Source organism: Empidonax traillii, unplaced genomic scaffold (assembly GCF_003031625.1).
Source record: "Empidonax traillii isolate 1590-97213 ecotype Southwest subspecies unplaced genomic scaffold, ASM303162v1 scaffold6:size4315531, whole genome shotgun sequence".
NCBI classification, from domain to species: domain Eukaryota; kingdom Metazoa; phylum Chordata; class Aves; order Passeriformes; family Tyrannidae; genus Empidonax; species Empidonax traillii.
Window position 1 is genome coordinate 2,751,957 of NW_020955199.1, and position 27,969 is coordinate 2,779,925.

The 27,969-nt window shown below is 38.9% G+C and overlaps 1 protein-coding gene across 2 annotated transcripts in view; it reads left to right on the forward strand.

Annotated features, from left to right (window-relative positions):
• The window catches only part of RASGRF2 (Ras protein specific guanine nucleotide releasing factor 2), a 112,679-nt gene that overhangs the window by 20,539 nt on the left and 64,171 nt on the right, over nt 1-27,969 (forward strand). For both annotated transcript variants that reach the window (XM_027880995.1, XM_027881003.1), the window contains exons 2-8: nt 15,245-15,351; nt 22,499-22,646; nt 23,274-23,363; nt 24,754-25,007; nt 25,887-25,966; nt 26,393-26,586; nt 27,722-27,831. In XM_027880995.1, the coding sequence (XP_027736796.1) occupies nt 15,245-15,351; nt 22,499-22,646; nt 23,274-23,363; nt 24,754-25,007; nt 25,887-25,966; nt 26,393-26,586; nt 27,722-27,831 (983 nt within the window). The remainder of the gene's footprint in view (nt 1-15,244; nt 15,352-22,498; nt 22,647-23,273; nt 23,364-24,753; nt 25,008-25,886; nt 25,967-26,392; nt 26,587-27,721; nt 27,832-27,969) is intronic.

The window sequence follows — 27,969 nt, forward strand, 5'->3', positions numbered from 1 at the left end:
TAAGGAGTATACCCCATTACAGTGTCTTTTAGGAATGTACAGGTTGATCTGGGACAGGCTTCAAACAAGGCAGGTTTTGGTCAGTCCATCACAACTACTTGAATCTACACAAAGTGATTTATTTTTTTGCTTTGATTTTATGTTTCTACATAATTCTTGATTGCTAAAACATTAGAATTTCCTGTAGGATAGAAGGGTGTGGATTTTTCTCCCTATTACTACTCCCCACTCCTCCCTTGCCCAGCTCCAGTATAGATCAAAGCAGAAGATGTAAGTAGCATTTTTTGTTTTACTAGAAATACTCCTCAAGAAAAGATGACTTAAAGAATATTTTATTTGTCGCTTCAGAAAAAAAAATGCTTTCAGTAAGAAACTGGTTGAGGCTTTTAACTGACATGAAAGCTGTAACTGATTTCCTACTGTATTTTTACATTATGCCTTCTATGCCTGATAGTGAAGAAAATTATGTTCTCTATGATTTTCTTAGTACAGACAATGCCTCTTTTTCTTATTATTGGCAGCAGAAGTGGATAGCTTTCCCATCCTTACCCACTGCTGTAAATTTCTGTGCCTTTGAAAAGGGTAATATTCACGTGGGCTACAAAGCTTCAAAAAAAAAGAGAGGATTTTGAAAAGAGAAATTGTATTTCTGACATAGTCTTCCCACAGTACATTCCAGTGAGTTAAGAACAAAAAACAACAGGAACTGTTTGTATTTAAATGCAGCTCTTGGTGATAAACTGCTTCTCAAACGTTTTAACGGAAACTGATGGCTTAAAGATGTGATGTGTTGTGTGTATATTTAAAAAAAAAAAAAAGGAAAAACATGCATTTTTGTTAAAATTAAAATAAAAGAGAAGCAGTATACTTTGTGTGGCATGAAAAGGCATTTCAGGTAATGTGAGACTTTCATGTGCAAATGGAAAAAAGAAATGTGTAGCAAATTGAATTTTTACATTTGCCATGTGAATACTTCTTTGATCATTCAGGCTTTACTATTATATTACCAAAAAACCTCATTAATCTTTAATATAGTTTAGTGAAACTCCCTTAGAAGGGCAGAGATCATAACTTCTAAACCTTGTTTTTGACAGCACTAAAAGGAAGTGCAGTAACGTTCCCCAAAATAATTCTCTTTGTATCCAAACTGAAGCTGCTTTGGTCACTCCGCTTTACTTGCTCTTCTGGATTTTTCAGCAATTTGTTATGAAAAGAGCTGTGAAAACAAACAACTGGAAGGCAGATCTTCACTTGAAAGTTTCTTTGATGGCAAGTTCAAGACCTAATGAACTCTACATCACTGTCAAACTGGCAAGAAATCAGTAAATTTGGCAGTTATCCTGCTGTAAAAGAAAGATGAGGATGCTGTTCCGCACCTCTCAAGACAGGGCTTCATAGGATTTGTTGTGGAATAACAACAATGTGAAGGCTTTCCTGCTCAAAGATGATGTCCCTCAGGAGATCAAAATTGCTTTATTCAAGTTAGCTGGAGAAAGCTATTGCTGCTGGGGATGTGTATTGACATAGAAAGCAGATTTTGAGGTTGCATAAGAAGGAGGAACATAAAATATTCTCTTTGTGGAGAATGAACAGAAAATCCTATTGTTCTGCATACAATTTGCTCTCTTCCAGGAGAGTGAAAGTGATGCCTGTACATTTCTGCCCCCGCTTTCTCCCTTCTGTAATTCTGTCTTCTCCAAAATGGTGATGCCAGCTCAGAGTCACTCTTGATTCTCACTGTCACCTGTGCATTGCGGGGAGGTGACATTTGACCATCATGTCTGTGCTTTGAAATCCTCAATCACATGTCAAATCACAGCAGGATTAGGCTTTGCTGCTATCCAGAGCGTGCAGGACACTTATGGGAAGAGGTGGCACGACCATGGTCACTGAGCTTGAGAACACCCAAGACCCTTGAAACACAGCCCTGTTTTGCCCTTGCCAGCTTTGTTACAGATCTGCACTGATAATTGTCAACTCACTGCAGAAAGTATTTCAGAAAGTCTGTAAAAGAAAATGGCATTAAATAATACCAATTAAATAGTATTGTTTAAATGTATGTAATATGAAATGTCCTAATGAGCTGCGTTGCTTAGAGAATCAAATCATGCTGCATGCACCTTACCCTGAGCATGATCTCAGAAGAGCTAGTAGTGACAAATGCTGGTGTCACCTAGGAGTTTTGGAGCATCTGGAAGTCTCTCAGTTATCAGAAAGGTGCTTCCAGAAATCAGGATTAACTAATGCCATGCAAGAATATGCTCATCAGATAGAAAGAAAACTCATGCCTAGCATGAATAAAGAGGTTCTTCAACTTTTCTGTCATTAATCCTTCTGTAAAGACATTGTGCAAAAAACCAGTATGACAGAAATTGCTAGACACCCAGGGTTGTTACAGCTGCAGGGGAAAAGGAGATGGTGGAAGTGTATTATCAGTAAATGGATGTCTGAAATAACAACGGAGGTGGGGAAGGGTCTGGATCCCCAGCAGTGGCTGAGAGAGCTGGGCAGACTCAGCCTGGAGAAAAGGAGGCTCAGGGGGGCTTTCTTGCGCTCTGCAACTCCCCACAGGAGGGTGGAGCCATGCGGTGGTTGGGCTCTGCTCCCAGGGAACAAGGGACAAGAGGAAATGGCCTCAAGCTGTGCCAAGGGAGAGTCAGGTTGGATATTGAGAAAGTGTCTTCACTGAGAAGATTGTCAAGCCCTGGCACAGCTGCCTAGGGCAGGGGTGAGTCCTCATCCCTGGATGGATTTAAAAGTCATGTGCGCGTGGCACTTGGGGACATGCTCAGTGGTGGCCTTGGCAGTGCTGGGTTAAGGCTTGGACATGATGTTCTGACCTAAATGATTCCATGTTTCTGGGATTCTGTAACTCCTTTTGGTATACTTGCTTTGAGCTCCTTTCACATCTCATGCTCAGGCGTTCAGTCAAGGTGATCTTGATGTTTGAATGAGTGGAAGGTCCTGCCAGTGGATGTCAACAGTGGTCCAGCACAACCTTGGCCATGTGTGAACAGAAATGTGTTTAATGAGTAAGGAACAGATTATGTTTTCTACTCCTAGGAACTTCTATTACTTTCTCATACAAACTTTGTCCTTTGATTAATAGTGGTGGAATGACAAGCTTGATTAAAACCAGAGCATTCACAACCAATTTGTAGGGGAAAAAAAACCCCAGCCATTTTCTAAAAGATGTGAAATGCTTCTATAATAGTACTAGAGAACGTGAGTAATTGTTGAATTACTTACAAAGGGAACTTCAGCATGTCCTTTGCTATATGCATGACACTAATTTGGGTGAAAAATCAGTTATAATGGCTGCGTGCTTAAAGGACTTCACATTACATAAACTTCAAAGTCTCTGTTACTAATCTATTGAGTGTAGCACAGCTAATGTAATTTGAGAGATACTACCAAAAACTTGGGAAAAAAGCATGTAATGTAGTTCCAGTTGGGTAAATTATTGAAAACTAAATGTATGCTTAAGTGGGTCTTTGATAGCAAATATTATAAAATGTGGATTCCATGTGTAATTCTATTGTTTTTATAGCCTGAAAATAATTTGTATTTTACCCAAACCATGAACACACTTCTGCAAACTCCAACCAAATTTTGAAAACTGATTTTCAGCTCTTCATTAGTGTAGTACAATTCAGTTCTTACCCTTTATATGAAACATGGGTGGCTCTAACACTCTCGTAAATGTGAGACTTTTGTTAATATATGCAAGGTGGGTTTGTTGCTTGGAGTATTTTTGGCTTACTGTTAAAACAGTATCAGAAGTTAAGGAAATTCCTGTGAATCCTTGTACAAAACCAGGGGTTGACAAGGGACAGTCAGAAGTTGAAATAATAGTCCTGAGCATTAGGGAAGGATTGTCATAAGAACTGAATCATCTTAATTGTTGCTTGGTCAAGATGAGGTGCTTTTTTGTTGGTTTGGTTTGGTTTTGTTTGTGGATTTTTTTGTTTGTTTCTTAGTTTTAGTTTGGGTTTGGTTTTGTTTGTGGATTTTTTTGTTTGTTTCTTATTTTTAGTTTGGGTTTGGTTTTGTTTTGTTTTTTCATTGAAAACTTGGAGAATTTAAAGAATAGCAGTCTCCGGAGTGTGTACAGAAATGTCTCAGAAGTTTGATGCAAACATTTTTTAGTGGGTGAGGTATGACAGGACTCAGTCGGTGGATCTTTCAGTGTCCTCAGACATTTTATCTCTCCGTGTATCTCAGTGAACCCCATGTACTGAGGCGTTTAGTAGAGTACCCCAGACTATCATCTGGTGGGTTTGAATGTCCCAAGTGTGCTAATAGATGGAGTTCTAGTTCCCTAAATTGCTGAGCACCACTTTTCTGCTCTCAGTCCTTAGGGACAAAGTTGGGAAATGTATTTTTAATGAAAAACTTGTTTCTGTGTCAGATATGGTTACAGAGCACTGTGTTCAGCTCTGTACTGAGTTTCATGCACTTCTGGAATGTCCTTCCCAGTCCTCCTGAGTTCAGTCCAGTGGGCAGACCAGCCAATAGACCCTTTGGTGCAATATGAGCAAGTGGAAGATGGATGTCCAGGCTTCTGCTGTTGGAATAACCTCTTGCTTTAAACCAGATTGCATCGCTTTTCTTGACAGTTTTTTACAATGTTATAACCAGGCTCCAGCTCCTTAGGGCAGAGTATATGGCTGTCAGAGAGCATGGTGGCAACAAAAAAGACATTTTCACATAAAATCATTCAGGTTTCATGAAAACATTGTATGTGGCTCTTTGCAGTGGTCTTTTCTATCATCAGAGCCCTGGCAATCTCTAGTGCTGGTGAGTGACTGTTCTGGTCTTGTTCCTCATCTGACAGATACTGCAGTTTCTTGAAATTTTGAGTATTTGTGTTTTTTTTCTGAAAATGTTTATAGATAGAAGTTATTATATATAACACAGATGTAACAAGGTCTAGGATGTGCTGACTTCTTATTCTTGCTTCCCTCTTATCGTGTGTTGGCTCACTTCAGGGAGAGAAGCTCTGTTTATAGCAGTCTGGAGTTGAACTCTTTTCAGCAAATCTATATTTGGGCATCTTTGCACATATTCTTGTGTCTAAAATGGGCACCATGATTCTTACCTTGTAGAGGAGTTTGAAGATTAGTTACTGTCTGTAAAGAGTTTTAAAAATGTCAATTCCAGTGTTTGCATATATTCAGAATATAATTCGGAAGCCAGCCAAATAATCTGTTTCCTGGAAATTAATATTTCAAAATTACTTGCTCTATAGAAATTGTTTGTGAGCATGACTTAGGGTAGGTATACCTTTTTTATCTTTTGGGGGGGGTTATTTTTTATTTTTGTGCATATATGATGGTGTTTACTGAGGAACCCTGCATTGCACACTCTATGGATGCAGTCTTCAAAATCAGCATCTTTATATAATTTCATTATTTACCTGCTTATTAATTTTTTAAAATGAAGCTGCATATTTTCAGCAGTGAGGGTAATGTATTATCTAGAACAATTGAAGTTGGTCTCAGGAGGGTTTTTCATTACTTTATGTTGGGATTCATGAAGGAGGGTCTGTGTCTCACCTTGGTCCTGTATGGTTGATGCAGGAGCTCTCTAGAGAGATTTTTCAGGTCTATATTACATAAGTAATCAGAATAGAAGTTTATAAATGTGCCTTCTGGCCTTTAAAGTCTTATCTTTTAGTTAAAATGCAGGGATTTTGCAGGCCAGACCAAATGCTGAGATAGTTTATAGCTGAATTGATGTGGGGGGGTCTCTGCATCACTTGAGTTTTAGAGGGGAAGGCTAGATAGCAGGGATTCTGGCTGTTATTTGGACAAGGAGGGAATGGCTGTCAGTACATGGAGAAAGGTCAGGGTTGTGAAGAATGGTGAATTAATGAGGCAGGGTAAAAAAAAAAACAAAAACAAAAACATAAAACACAGAAAGTTTAAGTCCTGAAAAACATATAACACTGCCACTGATTACAGTACTACCTGTGATTTCTTTCTCTCCATTTCTCCCATCAGTCTATCCTTTGTCGCTTTAAACACCACTTTTTGCTGCTAATCCAGCTGCACTGTGCTTAGTTATGTGCTAGGGCTGCAGTCCTATTCTCTTTAGCTGTGCTGTGCTTGAGGACGTACCAGAAACTGGACTGACTTGACTGTTCATTCACAACAATTTGGCCCCAATGGAAGTTACTGACACATTGAAATGTGGGTGGGAACAAGAAATAAGGGACCGTACCCCTCAGAATGCAGAAGTAGGTCATCAGGAGGGATAATGGGATTTATGTACTTTTTTCCCATCATTTGCACTGCAGACATTTCACCACAGGAGATCAAGGTCCCAATATGTACCTGACCATTTTTAGAACTCTCCACATACTGGTGTGTATCCTTAAAATGTCTCAAACTGTGATTAAAACTGTTTCCCAGGAAGTGATTTTTCCTTTGCCACCATAAGGAATATATTATAAGGATACTGAGGACTGGAAGGGATCTGAGGCAATAAGTTGTAGCTAAAATTTAGATGTTTTACTGATAAGTGTGAACTGCAGATCTGAGTGCTGTGTCCTTTTCAAAGTGCTTGGGAAAATCGGTGTCCTAGGAATGGTACCGAAGGTAGTAAGAAAGTGAATACCATTAGGTATTTGGAGTAATTTTGTCCATCTCCTAGTTTAGGCAGGTTTGATTTGGCTATGGTTTATAGAAAACATTTCTCACTTTTTAAGAATTCAGTCAGTAGAAAGTATCTTCAGGGCACAGCATCAGTCACCTGAAGAAATCAGATGCCGAGATGTATGAGTGCCAGTCCCAGGAGACCTCAGTTCATGTGGGAGGAGATGCTGAGGATGTACAGGACAGCAGCAGTTCTGGGAACACTGTGAGTGTTTACTGGTGAATAAACTATCATTGCCTTTCAAGTCTCTAACAAGCAAGTGGCTTGTGGTTTCTGGCAGGAAATTCCCACTGGACAGTGTCAAATGCACTTTGAGATGATGGTACCTGTGTTCAGTTTACTATTTATGAATAATTTAGCTGCGCTTACTGTGCTGGATCTCTTTTCTGTAGGCTTTACTTAGTGAAATTCCCTTTTATATGGTAGAATTTTTTCCCCTTTTCATAAACTGCTGCTGAAGTACAAATGGTCTGCAATGGAAATAGAGCAGATGGGGCTATATTAGCCTGATTCTCTCATCCATGAAAACAAATGCTATAACTATTGTAATTCAGTGTAATTTCAATGCAAGTCAGTGGAGTTGCCTGAGAATTAAGGTCTTCAGTGACCTTTATGTATTCCTTGATCTCTGTTTTGCATTCAGGTTGGGTGTGGTATTTTTTAAGAGTTTATAAAACAAGGTACATTTATGTGTAATCTCCCTAATTCAAAAACTGCTGTATGCATATTTAAACGTAATTACCTCAGAATCCTGTTGTTCTCAGCCCAGGCAATATTTGCAGGATGGCTCAGGAAGGCAATTCACTGTCAGATGTCAGAGTAGATTCTATGGAGCAGGTTGTAACTTAATTAATCCAATATTGGTTAGAGAGACGACATCAAGCCATCTCATTTGCCACCCAATATAAGGTAGTATCTATTTGTTCAGATTGAAATCAAAGCCAGAGCAGATCCTAAATCCCACCTCTGATTCTCCACAGTGTGGAAGATGGAAATCCAAATCAATGTCTTCTAGTGTGTTCCTAGCAGATAAAAACCCAATTCTCATTTACCTCTAGAAATTTCTTCTCTGTATTTCTGTTTAATACCAGATCTCTACTTGCCAGGGAAGGTCACGTAACATTAAGATGGTAAAAAAACCCCTTAATCCCAAGGTGTCACCACAAAGAAACACAGAACCTGAAATACTCCAGTGGTTCTCTACCAGTTTTGCAAATTACCTCTTTATTTTTTTTAAAGACCCAAAGTCAAACCCAAAATAAGCAAGAAACCCCCAAGACAACTGGTAAGAGCCAGCACTTAATGCAAGTATCTTGTTTATAATAAAGTGCAAAGCAATTAGAAGGATTTAAAAGACTCTTATATCATCAAGGAAGGTTTAAATAGCTCCTGCAAGACTATGAGAATTACTTTATTTGGGTGGACCAAAGGTCCAACCAGTCCAATAACCTGTCTTGCACCTTGGCCACGAGGACATGCTGGGGAAGGCATGAATTGAGATGCGTATTTCACTTCCCATCTCCTCTGAGACAACTTTAGGTTTACAGTTATTTTCAGCTTTAGAACTGTTTGAATTCTTCATATGTGAATACTGTGTGTTCAGTTGCCCAGAAATTCTGTACAGTGAGCTCTCCAGTCTCCCACTGTCACTGCATTTACCACTTCCTTTGCTAAGGAGCAACACCAGGTCACTGCCTGTTACATGAAGAACCACTTTCTTCTTTTTGAAGCTGGTTTCTCTGACATTTGGTTAATAGAATTTTTTTTCTTTTTAATTAGAAGAGAAATAGACTCGTGGAACTCTATTCATCCATTCCGTATCTTTTCTGATTTTGCAAACCTGTGTTGTGTCCCCAAAGCTGTTCCTTTCACAAAATGATAGAATGGTTGAAGGGCACCTTTTAAAGGTTACTTAGTCCAACCCTCCCTGCAATGAGCTGGAACATCTCCCAACTAGATCAGGTTGCTCAGAGCCCCATCCAACCTGACCTTGAATATTCCCAGGGATGAGACATCCACCACCTCTCTGGGCAGCCTCTGTCAAGGCCTCACCACCCTCACAGTAAAAAACTTCTTTCTTACAACTAATCTAAACTGACCCTCCTCCAGTTTAAAGCCATTGCCCCTTGTCCATTCTTTGCACGGAAGAGTCTGAGCTTGAATTTTGGCTTATCCTGTTTGGACAGTGGCCTTTCCATGCCACTTTTATCTTTAGAAATTTTCCCAGTTTATATTGCCTTTTCTATGATGGGAGGTCCAAAGCTACTCCCAATGTTAAGGATGTTTTATAGCATAAAAGCCTTTTCCGCTTTCTTTCCCAGTCATCCCTTACCCTGATTTGTCATTTTTTTGGGCGTACGCTGAGCATTGGGTTGATGTTTTCACGGAACTTATTCCAGGATCTTACTCCTGAATGGTATTATCTGAATGGTGTTATCATTTCACATGTGAAGCTTGGAATGTTTTTCTTCATATATGTCACTTAACATTTGTGCACTATCAATTTCATCTGCCATCTTCCAGTAACTTGGGTGTGTTGAGTCTGCAGTTGTTCTTAATAGATTCTCATCATTACCATCTTGAATAATTAACAAATTTTGTCATCCTTGGTAATGCCTGTCCCGTTCCTCAACACAATTCCCTGAGGAAGTCCTTTGATGACCTTATTGCACTGTAAGAACTGACAGATGGTCCAGTGTCCCAGCTCTGTTTCTTAGCTTGTGATCAGATTGGTTTTTTCTATTTCTTTATGCGTGGAGGGACGTTTTTCTTGTAAGACCTGGGTGCTTAAGTGTTTCCCTAAATATCTGTCAAAAGCATTTTGTAAACCTTATTGTCAAAATCCAAATGCTTGTTGACTCCTTCTGAAAACTCCTCTGGATTTAGAGGAGATGGCATCCTTTTACAAAAGCCATTCTGACCTGTTCCCAAGTACATCATATTAATTCTGATGTCCACTAATCCTGCTCTTATTATAGCTTCTACCAGTTGGTGTATTGGTTTGGTAGATCTCCCTGGAAACTTTTTTAAAAATTGCTACTCCTGTCATTTTTTCATCTTCATGCTCATTTAACAACAATGGGCTACAACTTTCTTCTCAGTAGCAGTGACACAGCATCTCAAGATGTCGGAAAATTCACCCCATGCATTTATCCTCCCTTGGCTCAAGGTACAACACTCTCCTTCCCACTAACAAGCTGTTGATCCAATGATCACAGAATCACAGAATGGCTGGGACCCATCCATTCCTACCCCCCTGCTGTGGGCAGGGACACTTATATTATCCCGGGTTACTCCAAGCCCCATCCAATGTGGACCTTGGACACTTGCAGGGGTGGGGCAACCACAGCTTCTTTGGGCAACCTGTGCCAGGGTCTCACCACCCTCACAGGGAAGAATTTCTTCCCTAATATCCCATCTAACCCTCTGGCAATTTGAAGCCATTTCTCTTCATCTTATCATTACACACTCTTGTAAATAGTCTTTCTCCCTGAAGGATTGCTGACTTCTCCCTCAAACATTTCCTGCACCTTGATACCCTCATCCTTTTGCACTTGTTCACTTCTAGAGATTCTGGCTTCTGCCAAGCATACTCACTTTGTTTCCTTCCCTTTCCCCAGGATGTAAGAGATACAGAATACATGTCATGTTTTGTATTTGAGAAGCTGGATAAAATACCATCAGTAGAACACATCTGAAAACTTGATGAGTTAATGTTTCCTTGAGTAGCATAAGTTGCTTTGATTTAGAATGCAGTTTGCTGCTTTTCCTCCTGGGATTATTGAGTTTTCAGTTGCTGCAGTGATTGTTCTCTTTTGCCCAGTAATTTACTAACACTTCAGATTGCATACAGGCTTCCAGATTCTGAAATTAAAATGTCTTTAGAAGTCAAGAACAAGAAATATTTTTAGCTTGTCATCTTGAATTTTAGTTAATCACTTCTGCCTCCTTTTTCAACATCAAAGGTTTGTAACGTGCCCTTGTAAACACCAGGTAGCAAACATGGCAAACGATTAAGGTTCCTCATGCTTCACATTGAAGACAGGCTTTTGTTAAGGCTCTTAATTTTTTTTGGTAGCATTCTTGGTTCACAGGCAAATTTTTCACCACTTCTTTGCATCTGTAGTTTCTATTCTTACCAATACTGATGTTTGGAACTTTCTTTTTAACTTACTCTCAAAGTCCTGGCTTGAATGAAAAAAACAAGAGTGTGGAGTAAATCACTGAATGAGGTTGCACCACAATTAAGTTTTAAAAATGGTAATTTTATAGTATGTTATTTTAAATTCATATTAAGTTTAGTAAGAAACGTCTGGAGAAGAGCAGTTCAGGTGCAAGTAATTATTACTACAGGATAATCATTTGCAGGCCCGCAATACAACACAATTTGGTTGTCACCTTGGTGCTTTTGGAAGCACAATTTACATGTTGATATGTGCTCATGGGAGGATACAATAGCAAAACCACTGTAGACACAGGCATCCCTTCTCCAGGGTAAGCTTTTCCATTTGGACATCTGGTGCTGACCAAATTTAGGAGGAGCTGAAGGCGGGAACTGCAGCAGAATTGTCAAGCAGTGGTGTTGTCCAGGGGAGCAGCTCCTCTGCCTGTGACAGGGAGAAGCACCACTGTGGGAAGTCCTGGATCCTCTTGGTTCTCTGGTGTTTCAGTAACGGGTTATTCAAAGCAGCACCTCTAATTTACACATGGAAAAGACACGTGTGGTTTCTACAAGTGCTGGGCTGTGGAAAAGAGTAATCAAGGGGAGAGACATGGAGTTATCAGGGGGTGGGAGGTGAGGGAAAGGAGAGACGTCCATTGGGGGTTTCATGGGAGGTGGAGGGAGGAGAATGAACTGTGGGTTGTCCCCGTGCCTGGGGAGAGCGCTGCCCATGTCCCTGTGGCCTTCACTCCATGAACAGCAAATGCTCTGGACGGTCCAAGGAGAGCATCATTTTGCTACCAGGAAATTCAGTTTTAGAAGTGGCTGTGTTGGTGAAGGCTCTTCCTCAGTGGTCTTAAAAGTAGTGTTTCTGTTACAGGGCATGTATCATTTGTGTTGGGGCTTTTTTTGTTTGTCTGTGGGTTTTTTTGGTTGGTTTGTTGTTTTTTTTGTGTGTGTTTGTTTGTTGTGGTTTTTATTGGTGGGAGTTTGATCAATTTTTTTTTTTTTTTAAACCAGGATAATGCTTGATTTTCCCCTTGGAAAGTATGTCACCTTCAGAGCTTTTGCTGTTTTATTTTGAATTTGCCATCATTTGGGCAGTTTTACAAGGGCAGAGATACAGTGTGAGCTGCTGTCAGAGGGAGCCCAGAGTCACAATTAGTGTGCTCTGGTACTGGACTTCTTTCACTCAGGGTTTTCATCTTGCTCCAGTCTTGTTTCTGGAGGAGTGGTGCCCATCAGCTCATTTCTTATTCTTTCCTTTTCATCACAGGAAGGAACTGATTAGCCCTGGGTTCAAGTCAGAGGAGTGATATACAACAATATTTTTGATAAACGCTAGTCTCATTGTTCTTTCCTTGCGTGTCAGTCATGCCTTCATACCTGTGCCAGGTATTTGAAACTTTCCCTCTTTTTTTTCCCCAAGCTTTACCTTGCAGAACTCAGCCAAAGATCTTTTTATTCAAATGAAGACTTAACATTTTGTTTGTGTGCACCTGAATACTGAAAAGACACCTTAAAATGAAATTAATTCCCCTGTTTTATGTCGAAATACAGAATATTCATCTTATCTTCTATGAGTCCAGGGATTTTCAGAATAAACAATTATAACAGAATTGTCCAGATGAACTATGGGCTGAGATTGAAACACAGATGCCTGCCTGCTAATCCAACAGGCATGATGAATGATGATGATAATGAGGGCTGTTGATGTACATATATGCTATAATTCTTAAATATTTACTGTTACCACCTCAAGAAACTTCTGTGTATGCAGAAGGGTGTTTTTCACCTGTATTGTACCTGTATGTAGAAGCTGCACTGTTTAGTATTGAATGGCAGTGCTAAAATTATATGTGTCTCTCTATATATATAGGCCCACTCACATACATCATTTACTGGATAATGTGATAGTGCATCACAGATACCATCTTATTTTCTTTTAGTAAATTAGTTTTTTTAAATGAGCAACATTCATTTAAAAAAAATAATCTGAAGATGACTTAGAGATTCTTTTCAGAGGCATGCTGTGATATTTTTCTTACATTTTGCTTGTTCTAGAGTTGACTGCTTCTGGATAAATGAAGTGATAGTTTTACTGATGCTTGAGTGCAAAATGTGTGGGGTGAAGGATTTGGATGATTTCAGAAGAAGCTTCAGAAAACAAATGTCTTCTATAATTTACCAGTTGCCAGTGGGTCCAGTTCTACTGTAGTAGACCCCAAAGTTTGTTTAAATGTATGTATTTTCTTGGTCTAACTAGGTGTTTAAAGCCTGACTATCACCATAGTAACTGCAAACCTCTAAGTTTAAATTCTGCAACGATATCACTGCAAGTCTTGCTCAAAAGAGATCTGAGTTATGGCACTTTAAAAGTAGGGAGGACTGTAATATTGTCTCTCCCTTTAACTTGAATCCCCACACAATGAGATTAAATCCAGTGCTTTTCTGCACTCGTGTCTTTATTCTAATTTTATATGTAACAGCTTTAAGAAATGCAAATAACTTGTTACGTAATATGCAGTACTGAACAGTGTGATTTCTCTTTAAATATACTTTTTTTAAAATAGACTACTCCACTCTATAAACAGAGCACATTTGTGTGTAATCTTGCTGCACTTTTCACTGTGCTTTAGGTTATTTTCAATTGCACTATATTGTTACAGAAGGTTTTATCTTTCACTGCTTTGGAAAATCCTGTGGACCTGATTAAAAGGTTTTTTCCTATTCATGGCTATTCTGTTCAGGCTTAAGTGATATGCACTGTTGAAAAACCACAGTTTTATAAGATTGTCTTTTTACTGATTTTCTAATCCTTGTCTGTGCCCTGGAGTTTTTTATTTCTGAAATTTAGTGGATTTGAGCCCCTGAACTAAATGTGAATTCTGCTTCTTATTTGGCCTTGTTTCTGTTGTGTCTGTCTGCAGTCCTGCAGCGCTGGGGGTTTTCTGCATGGAAGGTGTTTTGTATATGTGTAATAATGTTTAGCAAATTAATACCATGCACAAATGAATAGTTTTATCTTTATGGAATGACCACTTCTGTACTCACGTTACCCAAAAAGGAACCGAGCGTGTGAGTGTTCTCAGAGACAGCTGCGTTTTATAAAGGTGATGTCCCCAGGAAAGACGGGTGTTTGTTGACATCACTTCAGGTTTCTTACTGTTCTAAACATGCTAAAGGCATGTGAGAATGCACATCACATAGATAATACACCTTGCTGGCTGACTGGAGTGAGTTGGGCATTTGCTGTTATACCACAGACAGGAATCTCGGCCATGTGTGTTTGTGCTTGTTTCCCTGTTTACAGGTGGAAGAGGGGTTGAGCAGTTCTAGGTAGTGAGGAGAAGTGAGAGATCTGGTTTATCTAGAAGAGCTCCTGAATAACATCAGACCCACTAACCAGATGGTTTTATGTGTGGGCAGCTCCCTCACTGGTCTTGCTGCCTTTGAAACATCTGGATTACTAATGGTTGCGTGTAGAGCACCTGTGGCAATTACTGATGTGTATTTAGTTAGACTGTTTTCTCACCTATTTTTACCAGAGTAGCGAGAATTCTGTTTGCTACCCAGCTCTAAGTTGGTATGCAAGCTATGCAAAATAAGGTTGTAAATAAGCAACCTTGTGAAATGGGATTTAAGGTAGATGACTGGGGGTTCTCCCCTCCTCACTACATAACAGTATTAATACTACATTCTGAAAGAAGCAGAAACTTCCCTGAAATCTCGTGTTCTACGGAACACACCTTGGGCAAGACCCTTCATGCAAGAAATGCCATCAAAGAATATGAGTTTTTGTGTGAATAACATTTTCTTGTGAAAACAAAAAGTTGTTGCAATGACAGTTATGGGTGAGGTTTCTTGAAAGAAAGGCAAAGAAGTTTTGGGAGTGTGATGACCGAGAAAGGTCCTTGTTCTTCTGGAAAAGGGAGGAATAAGTAGAGCCAGGTGCAGTTTTATGTGAAAAAACGAAAGAAAGAGCTACAGACACCCCACTGTAGTTCTGTTATTGTATTTGACTGTAGGAGCTGTTTAGGGAATTGTATATTGTTGTCTTGTATGTGAGAACTTAAGAACAATAAGTTAACAGTAAGTATCATGAAAGCTATTACCTTGATACACAGGGCAATATTTGCAGGATAGTTTCAACTTCAATCTCTGTTTCAAGACTTAAACCTAAAACACATCTTCCTTGGGCTCACAATGCTTTGAATATAAAAAGTCTTTTGGTGGTTGGGGTTTTTTTTTGTTTTGTTATTTTTTTTATTACTTGTTTGTTTGTGGTTTTTGTTTGTTTGTTTTTCTTTTTGCTATATGGGTTGTTTGGTTTATATTGGAGTTTTTTCCTTACTTTTATATATTTGTTTTATTTGAGAGTTTCTGAACTTCTTTCCCCCCCCCCCCCGTTTTTATTTGCAGCATTACTTCACTGTTCTCTTTGGCCATGAAGGGCAGAAGCCACTGGAGCTCCGTTGTGAGGATGAAGTTGATGGAGATGAGTGGGTGGAAGCTATTCACCAAGCGAGGTATGAAACTCGATTTGAATCCTCTGCTTTCTTTTTATTACAAATAAATTGATAATAATTTCAAAAACCTAAGTCCACTCTCCAAACAGAAATAAATATTACAGTGCATTAGTTGTGTGTTGTTTGCAATTCATGGGGGGTTTATAGGAAATCCCGCCTTTTTCATTCATGCTTATTTCATTGTCTTTACCTTTTATAAGTGATTGTGCTCCAGTTGATTCCAGTTGTGTTCCATTGATTCCAGAAAGAATACTATTTTATTAGAAAAAAGCCCTAGGATTAGCCCTTTGTTAGAGACAAATGTGTTGTATGAATGAAGAAATTAATGATATGCCAAACAAATAAATGTTTCTTTGGAAACTCTGATATGGAAATAAATGTACGAAAGAGGAAGTCAAACCATTATGATGCTAAAGGACAACAAATGGGATTTTGACTTCAAAACTGAAGTCCTGAACCACCTGAAACACGTTCTTGTGAAAAAGGACGCGATAGGACTTCCAGCCATGCAGTAATGTTTGCCTGAGGAAAGGTCTGTGTGGCAAACGGTCAAGGTTTACAGTATAATCTAAATGAAAACCATCTAATGAAGATATGTGGAATGGTTTGCAGAGGCACTTTCTCCAGCCTCCCCCCATCAACAGTCACCTCAGCTAATCTGCAGTGCCATGGCAACGCAGAAGGAACCAGGCAGCTTCTGAATTGCTCAGGACAGGAGCCATGTAAACAGAACTGATTTAGCTTTATATTAATTAAAAATGAACACGAGCAGCTAGTAGATTTTAATTTAGAGCTTGTGAAATGAGGTCCTGGAGCCGCAGGTCTTGTGTCACCTGGTCATCCAGCCTTTGGATCTGCATCCTCTTCTTAGTGCTGGTATCTGACTGAATGGGTTGCTGTCCTCTGCCAGGAGGAGCACCTGCTGGGTTGTGGTAACAGGTGAACCACTTTCTGCGTGGTATCTCTCTGGGTGAACACATTATTTCAGGTCTTGAGCAGCTCTGAGGCTTGGAACTCAGCCCATCTCAAGAGAGCATGTCTATGTAGCTGAGGGAGGAGGAGAGGAGGACGACCCACCTTGTCCTTGGATCTGGGTCAGTTTGTTTTGTGGACTGTGACTGACAGCAAGTGAAGAAAGGAGCATGGCTTTTCATCTTGTGTTAATGGCATTGAGGAGAAGCAGGATCCTGCAGTTCCTTCTTTGCAGAATGAATTTATACTTGCTGCAACTCCTCTGCAACTCTCTGACAGGAGGGTGGAGCCGGTGGGGTCAGGCTCTGCTCCCAGGCAAGAAGGGACAGGACAAGAGGAAACAGACTCAAACTGTGCCAAGGGAGGTTTAGATTGGACATCAGGAGGAATTTCTTCCTGGAAAGGCTTGTCAGGTTTGGAAGGGACTGTCCAGGGGTGTGGTGGAGTCCCCATCCCTGGAGGTGTCCAAGGAACGACTGGACGTGGCGCTCAGTGCTCTGGGCTGGGTGACAAGGTAGGGGTCAGTCACAGATTGGACTCCTTGGAGATCTTTTCCAACCCAAGTGATTTGTGATTCTGTGATTCTTTTTCTGTTTCCTGATGTAAAAGATGCGTAAGCAAGAAGAGCTTCAAAACACCGGATTAAGATTTTTCTTCTGGTAGTTCAGTCCATAAATGTGTCACACGTTGGGTCTTTTCGCATAAATAAAGAGGCTAAAATAATAGCTTTGGACTACTGTTAATATTTTTTTTATTTTTACCAGTTTAATTAAACAAAACAAAACAGATTTTCTTCAAGGACCAAATTTTGCCTGCATCGTGATGTAGACCTTTTTCCTTGAGTTCGTCCATATTTTCGACAAATGGGATGAGTTCTGGCAACTTCTTCAGTGTCTGTGTTCATTTGAGCCCAGCCTAAGATGTATCTGACCCTGCTCTCTGGTGTTTGTTTTCAGTTGCTAAATGACATTTTATGTAGCCCTTGAAAGGTATCAGTTTGTAGTATCTCAGGTTAAAAATTATTTAAAACTTCTAGGACACATTGAGAAGATATTCACTATCCTTAAATTGAAAACAGGCCTGGGAGCATTTCTGTGTGAATATGTCAGCATTAGAGAAAGGGAAATATTTAATTGTTTTCCAGAGGGTCTTATCCTCTGAGTAGTTATGGAAATCCATGTTTTAGTTGAGACAAAGTAGTTGAGGTTTTTTCTTTGCTTAGTTTGACATCCTGAAAATCTAATTTTGTACTGCTTTTCATTATTTTTTTTGCCAAATACATCTTTGAAGCCATCAAAATTTATTCTGTGTTTTGTTTACTTTGCAAGTTATAAACAGACTGTTGCAAAAAAGGATGCTAGAATCTCAGTGCACCCCGTGTCCCACTCTGGATAAACAGATGTTTTATTTGGATGCAAATACACAATTATAGGATTTTCTGCTGTGACATTGCCCATTGTTTTTGTCCACTGTTAATGCCCTCTCCTCATTCGGGAGAGATTGTTGGCATCCGAGTTGTAAATGGGATATTCAATCCAGTATATTTTAATGGGACCCCATTATCAGTTCCACATCCATCCTCAAGTTTCATCTCTTTCCATTTCATTTGAAATTTCAGTATTTTTGTTTCTCAGTAATATCCAGGGTGGCAACGTATGGTTTGCTTCTTCTAAGTTACATTTCTGGGCTGGAGGATTTATTCCTGGCAAGTCCTAATTCCTCTGTCAGAGACTGCATCTGGAAGTCCTGGTTTTGGCTTTGTTCCAGAACTTGTTCTCTTACGAAAAATTCTGTTTCACCCTCAATACACTGAGGTATACTTTTGACTTTCGCTTATAAATTCTGCTATGTTTTGAGGGGATTTTTTTAATGCCTTTTTTTTTTTCTACATAGTGGCAGTATTCATTAAATTTTTTTGCCTTTTCTACCTTAACCTATTCAAAGTCCTAAATTTACCAGGTGTGGGACTGAACACCCTTTTGAACATAAGTGCAGACTTAATTGGGAAACTGATTTGAAAAGGAATTATGCTTTGTTTATTTGTTTTGCCAGCTTAGTTTTAAACCATCTCATTCCTCCAGATCTGTTCACTTCACATCCACACAACACACCCCTGTTCACTGCACAGGTGAACTCATATAAGCTTTCCTTAAAGGGGGCTTATGAAAAAGAGGGAGAACAGCTTTTTACATAGAGAGAGAGCATTAGGACAAGGGGGAACAGTTTTAAACTAAAAGACAAGAGATTTAAATTCGGTATTGGGAAGAAATTGTTACCTGTGAGGGTGGTGAGGCCCTGGCACAGTTTGCCCAGAGAAGCTGTGGCTGCCCCATCCCTGAAGTGTCCAAGGCCAGGTTGGATGGGGCTTGGAGGAACCTGGGATAGTGGAAGGTGTCCCTGCCCGTGGCAGGAACTAGATGAGCTTTAAGGTCCCTTCCAACCCAAATCATTCTGTGATCCTACAAATCCTAACTGCTCATCCCTTCAGTTCTGTCTCAGTTTTGCATAATGCAGTAAGGTGCCATTCTGCTCCAGTTTGTTTGTGGATGAATTCTTTTACTCAGATTTTCTTGGATAGAGTGCCGGGGCAATTGGAACAGCTGGTTTTATCATGGGTTGAGTCTGATGGGTAACACACTGGCTAATGAGATACGCTTACAACACAGTCTCATTCTCACATGGAAGGACAGCGTTCCCCTCCTCACGCACGAATGGCCCTGGAGTAACCCATTCCCAGTGACATGGTTTGGGTGTCCTGGTTGTTGGGTCCATCCTTCCAAAGACTCTTCATTCCAGTTGACATTTCCCTATCTCAATTAAAAGGATAATCATTTTGAGTGTGGACTTCTCATGCTGCCCCCTAACTGTGGCAACCATTGGTATCCTTTTAAATCCTGTATGACACAGGAGTTCATTAAAGGCCAATGGTATTTGTGCACCCCAAGCACTTTCCCAAGTCACTTTGCTAAGAGTCATAGGGGGGAGTGCTAAAGTTCTACTGGAACTTCTGATGTTTCCATCTTTGCTGTGGCTGTCACTGTGCCACTTTAAAACCTGTCTGGAGGCTATTTCTCCTCTGTTAAGAAATTCTGTAGCTGCTTGAAGGTAGGTGGTATGGACAGATGTAGGCAATTTCTTTTGCCTTCCAGACTGCGAGAACCTGGTTTTCATAAAGAGCTGAATTAGGTTGTGTATTCTGCATTTCAAGAGGGTGATTTGATATGGCCAGACCCAATTTACAATTAGCATAGAGTGATCCAGGGAACCCTAACTCTGGTCTCAATTCCATACAAAAATTAATTATATTTTCTGGTAACACTACTGGAACTTTTATCTTGGCTTGCTACCACAGGGAAACCTTAGTAATAAAGCTCTGGTTAAACTTTCTCCAGGTTTCCTGCATTTCCTGAGCATATCAGCTCTCACAGGGCCTAAATGATGCAGCATTTTGTCTCAGGACTTTCTTCATTTCTCCCTGTCTCCATGTGGTGTGTGGTGGTCAGTTAGAGCGTAGGGCTCCTGAAATACCTGGTTTGAGCCTGTCTCTACAAAGTAGTGAGTAGATACAGCCTCAGCTTTCAGGACACTCTGACTTCGGGTCTTACTTACTACATACCGTAGAATTGGTTCTCTCAACAAAATGTGAATACCAGTTCATGGAGTCTGTGGTTTGCAGCGGTTGTTTTTTTCTGTTACTGTCACCCATGCCAGAGGACCAAATCTAGGCTGGCTGCTTACATGTTTCTGTGTTCCTTTGACATTTGAACACTTTGGTACAATTTTCTTTAACCAAGGATGTTGTATAGATGTGTATTCATGTCCCCTTGGAATTACCTGGATATTCAGTTTGGCAGATTTAGGCAGAATGATCTTTACTCACACATTCAGAGAGATGGATGAAAAGGGCTGTTGGAAGTGCATGAAGTTTATTCCAAAATCCTATGATTTTTCCTTTCCCAGTAGCAGGTTTGAGAAGGAAGATGGATACCCTATTCTAAGTTAGTGTAGGTGTACACAAGCTTTTCTAATTAACTCCTCTTCATACTGCTAATTATGGGAGTGAAGATGATGTTTGGTTTCCGGGCTGAGACTGACATTTTAGACAACCAAAGCCACCACCTCAGTAAATTACTCCGAGTATATCTCAAAAGAACAAAAACTTCAACCTTACACAGCAAAGTTTCTCATTCCAAGTAAAACAAGGTTGTGGAAGTCTGGCTTACTGCATTTAAAGAATATGAAAAATATAGATGAAGTTTCTTTCCCTACAGGAGGAAAATGAATAAGTGGAAGAAGAACATCATATATAACAATGCCAGCAGTTCATCCTTTGTGATTCTGTATACTACTATTTTCCTTAGTTTGAATAAAAGCAAAACTGAATCTGTCAAATTCTGTATTGGAAACATTTGGTAGCAAAAATTTAAGAAATTTTTGAAAATAATAAACTGAGAAAGAGGACTTTTAACCTGTCTGGATCTGGTTTAAGGTAAAAAAGACTGTGTATACTAAGTGTAAATCAAGGAAGGCATTTTAGTACATATGTTAGATATACTTTTATCTTCATAACATTGTGAAACAACTACTGCTAAGTATGATTTTAACTCAGACACTTCTTGTAATGTGCAAACACCTTTTACAGTGCAAAGAGATTAAGTACTATGGTTTCTGAAGAAAAAAACAAACCCAAACCAGAATTCTTGGAAAACAAAAAAGAGTATTATTGAACAGTTTTAAAGAACTAAGTCTCTTACTCCATTACTGCTTATTGTACAGTTAAGTCATAAGTGTATTGCTTCATGACAGATTTATTTATATAGGTTGTTTTACTTGTTGAAAGAGATTCCCTGAACTTTCTTTTTCCAACGTATTGTTTACTAATGCAGTAGTCAAAATAGTAAGTGCAATAGAATTGACTTCTTATTCTTTTAATAATCTGTTCAAGGAGGAAAAACTTTATGATAGTTTTGGGAGCTTATTCTAATTATTTTAAATCTAAACTTGCTTTTCAGGTTAGGTGTTGAATGTAATAGCTGTTTTTAATATTGGTCCCCCCTCCAGTGTATAACTGCACTAATACTGATTGAAATGCAAGTAAATATTTACCAAAAAATATTAACTGTGGAGTATGTACATTATTACATTTTTAAATGCCTCACGGTATTTAATAGCAAATGTTCATTAGTTTGTGAGTGCTGTAACAAGAGGGAAATCTAAAAGGGAGAGATATGCAATTCAAAAATTCCTTTTGTCAAATCCTGTGCTAACTCCACAATGGAAAAAGATGTGATATAAAATAGCGAGGGGTCCCTTGTCAAAGATTTAGGGACCCCTTTCAGCTGTGCTTTTTGCAGTTTGGTCTTTATCTTGTAGGTTTACTTACCTCTCAGAGGAACAAACTTCTTGAAACCCGATGGAGAAGGCAGTGATGTGTCTGTCTATTTTGTTGCTTCAAGATCAGTCTGATGAAGGTGTTGCACAGGAAGAAAGTGGTTTCCCTTTTAGCTGAAGTTGGGAACAGTCCTTTTGGCATGATTGTGGCACTTGATTGCTCTAGGGATACCATCCCTTTTCAAGAAAAAGCCCAAGAGCTAAAAAAAAACAAAAGACTGACACCATAGTTCCTGTTACTGATTAGATTAAATGTATTTATTTGAGTAATGTTAAAATGGCCTAAAGAATAAAACATTTCTTAGCACACTAAAATTACAGCTTTGATGGGAATTCTTCCATAAAGAGATTTGGCAGATGGAGAAAATTCTGATGAAGTGCCACATGGTTCCCCAAGTCCTCCCAAAAGATGAGGGAAAAGCAGCCCTTAATATAAATTAAATAAATAAATAAAATAAATTTGATTTATAGAATTCCTTGGCTTAGCATGAGAATTAGAAGCTCATAAAAAGTGCAGTTATCTTGCTCTTAGTAACTGGATACTAAAAACTGGGTACTGGTAGTACCTGTGTCTAAAAAGGATATTAAACACTCTAAGTTTGGATGATTTGGTGATTTTGATATGGGCGGCTTATAATCAATCTATGCATTGTATCTTAAGGCAAACATGCATGTTTTGCAGGTTTCTTGTCACTGGTGCGATGTCTGTCTGTCCATATGTCGTAAAGGGAGATGAAACACAGTACTTGGCTATTTTAGCTAACATGGACGTGTTTCCTTCTAGCTACTCAGACATCCTGATTGAGAGGGAGGTGCTGATGCAGAAGTACATCCACCTCGTGCAGATCGTGGAGACCGAGAAGATTGCGGCCAACCAGCTCCGGCACCAGCTGGAGGACCAGGACACGGAAATCGAGAGGCTGAAGTCAGAGGTGTGTTCCAGACCTATCAAGCGTTGACTGAGTTATAACATTTTGCTGTGTGCTTTGCATTAACATTCAATATTTCTGTAATATTTTGTGAAAATTGCAGGACCCAGTAAGGTTAATATGTAACAGTCCCTCTGTGAGCCCTTGGATAAATATTTTTCTTAGAAATACTGGGGACTGTTTGCTGATTGAATTACCTTTTTTTTTTTTTTTGTCAGAGGGTTTAAGATGCCACATTGCTTTGCAGAACTATCGATCGCCTTATTTCCTACCTGCTTTCAGGTTTGAGGAGTTTGGTCCCCAACATGCAGTCTTTGGTTTTGATAGTATTAAGAATTATTCCAAACTTCTCTGATTCACTGAACTTTATCAGTCTTAAGGTGATAAAGCCCAAAAGACACACTTGGTTTTGAGTGGAGAACCTGCTCTCTTCTGTTCCTCCTTCCACCTGGACCAAGATCCATGATGGTTTAAAGAGAAGGGTGTTCGTGTCCCTGTGACCAAATGTGTACTTGTCATTCTGTGCAGCTTTAACAGGGTGGAGCAAGGGGAAAATATTTTTCTATCAGTTCCCTAACTAAAGGTTTCATTAACTCAGGGAAACATTTAATGAATGTTTGTTTTTATCAGATTGTAGCACTGAATAAAACAAAGGAAAAAATGCGACCTTATCAAGGCAACCAGGAAGATGAGGATCCAGATATTAAGAAGATTAAAAAGGTAGATATGGAATCTTCTGTGATTAAGGAGAGAAGGGTCGGTGTATTTCTGTATCTTGGGGTTTGTACTCCTTTCTCATGAAAATGTTTATGATGATGTAAGAGGATGACTTACATTCTGTCACAGCAGCTGGAATACAAATACTGAAAATGCAGAAAGCATTTTCTTGGTGTATTTGTCAGTCACACAGTAGGATAGTGACTGTTCTGGGGTACTGTGACCAGTGTTTTTAATAACAGGGACACAACTGTTCCCAACCTGCATGGCGTTTACATGTGCAGCTTTTGGGGATATTGCTTAAGGCTGGATATCACCACCCTCCAGAACTGTGCGCATCACTGAGTCCCACAAATCCTGATGCGTGACCATGCGTAGAATTCAGTTTTTTAAGTACAGCTTTAGCCCCCTAAGTTTTACTCCTGTTCTAACCATATTCAGCCTCCTAAATTCCCTTTATGGAATGTGGACCTAGTTCTTGTCTTTTTCTGGGTTGTGCAGTCTGAGCCAGGGTCAGCACTGAGCTAGTAACTGAGTGTGAATTTTCCTTTGTAATAGAACCTGGAAAAAGTGCTTTCAATCCGTGTGAAATTCACTCCATTCTTCATGTTGATTGTTTAGACAGTTAGGTCCTTTTTTAAAAAAAGTTTTTTATTCAGAGTAAACTGCTACCAGTGAGATTTTGCAGTTCTCTTTCAAGATGAATGATCTTCACATATCAGGGCACAGACACAATGAAATTTTCTGTGACCAGATGCAGACCTCTTCTGTAGTCTTCAATCCACTTGAAACTTCAATAGGTATTGTGCTTAGCTAGATTTTTCCATATATAAAACTGCTTTTTAAGAATGCCAAAAATCTGCCTTTTCGAATAATAAATTTGTTGCATAGGTGTCGGATGCTAAGCAATATATTGATACTTAGCTTTAAATACACATGATAGGGGTTATCTATTCAAAACAGAAAGCAAACCAAGTTTAACAATTATTTCAGAATTCTGTCTATAATGATGTTAGGTCTTGAAGTGTGTTACCTGGAAGAATTGCACAATACTTTTGGGAGTATGAGAGATTTGGGTAGGGGGAGGTAAAAGGAGCTGAAAAACGTGTTGTGCTGATGGGAACAGTACAACCATCGAGCTAGCAGTAAAAGGTTCCCCAATATATATGTGATATCTTTACAGTCTGTTTCCTGGCAACAAATACGACCCCTAACAAACAGAAATTGAAAATGTATGTAATTCTGGAACAATTATAGATCAATAAAAGAACATGTTTTTATTTTTAAGCAATGGCATTTAATTTTCAGGATTATTTCTGCAGTGAAGGTCTTGTGATAAGTTGTGTAACTTTTTTTTCCTCTCATTTTCTTGTTCTGCTTGATCCTTTTTTAGGTTCAGAGCTTTATGCGGGGCTGGTTATGTAGAAGAAAATGGAAAACTATTGTCCAAGATTACATTTGTTCTCCTCATGCAGAAAGCATGAGGAAAAGGAATCAGATAGTTTTCAACATGGTGGAGGCTGAATCTGAGTATGTGCATCAGCTTTATGTGCTTGTGAACTGTTTCCTGAGGCCTCTCAGGATGGCTGCGAGCTCGAAGAAGCCGCCCATCAGCCACGACGATGTCAGCAGCATTTTCCTCAACAGGTACAGGGGCTTTCTTTCGGTGGTGGTGGTGTTTTCGTTTTGTTTTATTTATTTATTTATTTATTTTTACTTTAATTTGTTTTTTATTTATTTATTTATTTATTTTAGTTTCTCTGACTGCTTCTTCCCATTCTGGTTCAGTTCACACTAGTGAGGTCTGGCCCTTGTTTTCTGGCTCTCCAAGGCGAAGATGCTGTTGGTGGTGCTGTTTCAAACCAGCAAAATCTCTTTACCTTCTTACGTTCTATGTCTTCCTGTATTAGAGGAAAAAAAGGACAAATTGTGCCTCTTGGGGAACTTCTCATAATTTTCTGCCACCCTCCTGTTTCTTTTCCTCTTAAGAGTGCAAAATTTGACTTAGTGGCCTCATAGGATCCTGATAAAACTCTGAAGATTAGTATATTCAATCTTCTGTTTTCTGTTCTGCCTAAGGAGTCTCCTTCGCTCTCACTTGTCTTTTCATATCATTAAAAAAAGAATGATTCTTTCATTAAGCATCCAAGTACTGTTGTAATGACCATGTACAAATAAGCCAGCAGGCATCTCACAGTGGATATGGGATAGGCATTGCAACCAAGTCTACCTCGAACTTCTAAGAAATAGAACATGTTCCTTTAGTTATGAGACAGGTTTCCTTTTCACTGTTAGAATATGCTTTCTACATCAAATACTAAGTGTTTTTTAGAAGTACCAAACTAAAATTTTTAAACAATGCCATAAAAGGAAGTACTTATTTCCTTAACAATAACTATCTTCTGTTTTTTTCCTAGCAAAGTGCAAAATGTACTACTAATCAGAAAGACATGTTTCTCTGTGAATTATTAATCAGAAAATAAAATCAAAATCGTCTTTTTGTTTGTTTAAATACTTGTTTTTCAGTGAAACAATCATGTTTCTTCATGAGATATTTCACCAAGGCTTAAAAGCAAGAATAGCTAACTGGCCTACCTTAATTCTAGGTAAGTTACCTTATTTTCTCTAATGGTATAAATTGCATATTATTTTTTTTTAATCCAGTAAGGATTTAAAAAAAAAAAAGACATGGCTTTTTAAAAGGGAATGCATTTGCAGAATTAAACCCACAAAATCTGGTGTAGTGGGAGTCCCGTGTGGGCAGTAATGGTCTGTATATGAGAATTACTCTGCCCTAAGCACTGAGTAGACTTGGGCCCCTTATTTTTTGGTGACGTATCTGACTATTAGCTAATCAGAACAACCATGGTTTGGCAGGTGAAAGAGAGACATTTAATGCTTCTAAAATGTCAGTATATTGGAAACATAACTGGTTATAGTAATTCACTACCATAGAAAGTAGTACTTTCTTTTAAAATGTATTTCCAGAAATGGGTAGTTGGGAAAAAAGCACATTTCTCTGTTTTCTCTAGCTGACTTATTTGACATTCTGCTGCCAATGCTGAACATATATCAAGAATTTGTTCGAAATCATCAATATAGCCTACAAGTACTGGCAAACTGTAAGCAAAACAGAGATTTTGACAAACTCTTGAAGCAATATGAAGCCAACCCAGCATGTGAGGGGCGAATGCTGGAAACTTTCCTTACTTACCCCATGTTTCAGGTAGTCTCTGTATTTTTTGTGTATACTGTTTTTGGTTTTACTGTTTAGTTGTATTGTTTTGTGTTACTGGCATTATAATAGATTGAAGGTTCCTCTTGCTTAACTAAAAATACTCTCCTGCAAATTAGTTTAGTTATAATTTATTTTGTTACTATACCCAAACTTTGCCTGTAAAGGTCTTTTCTCCAAATATAGTGGTTCATCTTTATTCAGAATCTTATGTAGGTTGGAGGGGAGTGTGAGATAAGGACTAGCACCAAAAGAAAATTGCTGAGAAACAATTGCTTGACTTACCTCTTCTGATTAAGTCCAGAGAAGGATGATAAACTTCATATAGCAAGTTAGAGCAGCCACAAACATTTTACCAGGAATACATTTGCAGCTTTTCCCTCACTTTGTTCTCCAGTGACTTGGTCTTTGGAAAATGAAAAATAATATTGAAAAAGTTGTGAAAACTTTACTTCTCTTTCTGGTATTTTTTTTTTGTGGTCTGCCTGGATTAATATGTGCAGCTGTTTTAGGATTTATGTGAAACAGTGGCCTGATAATTTTGTATCTGTTTTATTTAACCTAGTGTTTTACTCATCAGGAGAATAGTGAACACCCTCAGTTTGTTCAGTTTTTGGCAAAACAAATAGGGTAAAAATTTTTAAAAAGGGACATCAGTGACAGTTCAGTTAGTGCCAGTTATTCATGTTAGTCTAAGGAGTCATTAGCACCTGCAACAATGCTTTTTTAATCTTTGAATTGGTATCTTTTAAAGTTTTTGGGATGTCTGTTGGTTGGTTGAGCTGAAACAAGGTCATGGGAGGGAGAGAGGGGGTCCTGTTCATAAGTGTTGGGTGATGTCATTGCTGATGACTTTTCACTTGGGCACCATGTTGTGTCTCCTTCTCTTAACTTCTATCAGACAAGTTCTGGTTAAAAACTCTGAAGGGTCCCTGTGCTACTCCGTAGCCTTTAATAGTGAAATACTGCATATTTTTCAATGAAGAATTTTGCTGAGTGTGAATTTTACCTAAATACAGGTCAGCTGGCACTTTCAATGTCACAACAAAATTAGATGCACATATCCTACTAAAATTGAGGGGAAGTATGTATTCATTTACTGATTTTCTACCTTACTTGTTTCAAGATTCCCAGATATATTATAACACTTCATGAACTTCTGGCTCACACACCACATGAACACGTTGAGCGAAAAAGCCTTGAATTTGCTAAATCCAAACTAGAAGAACTTTCAAGGTAAGATTTTTCTACACTATGTCTGATAATTTTGAGTCAAAGGTTTTGAAGTGAAAAACCTATTTTCTTTGGTTGTTTTTGATTTGGTTTTGTTCCTTTAAAAAAAAAAAAAAAGTATATATTTAAAGAAAATTACCA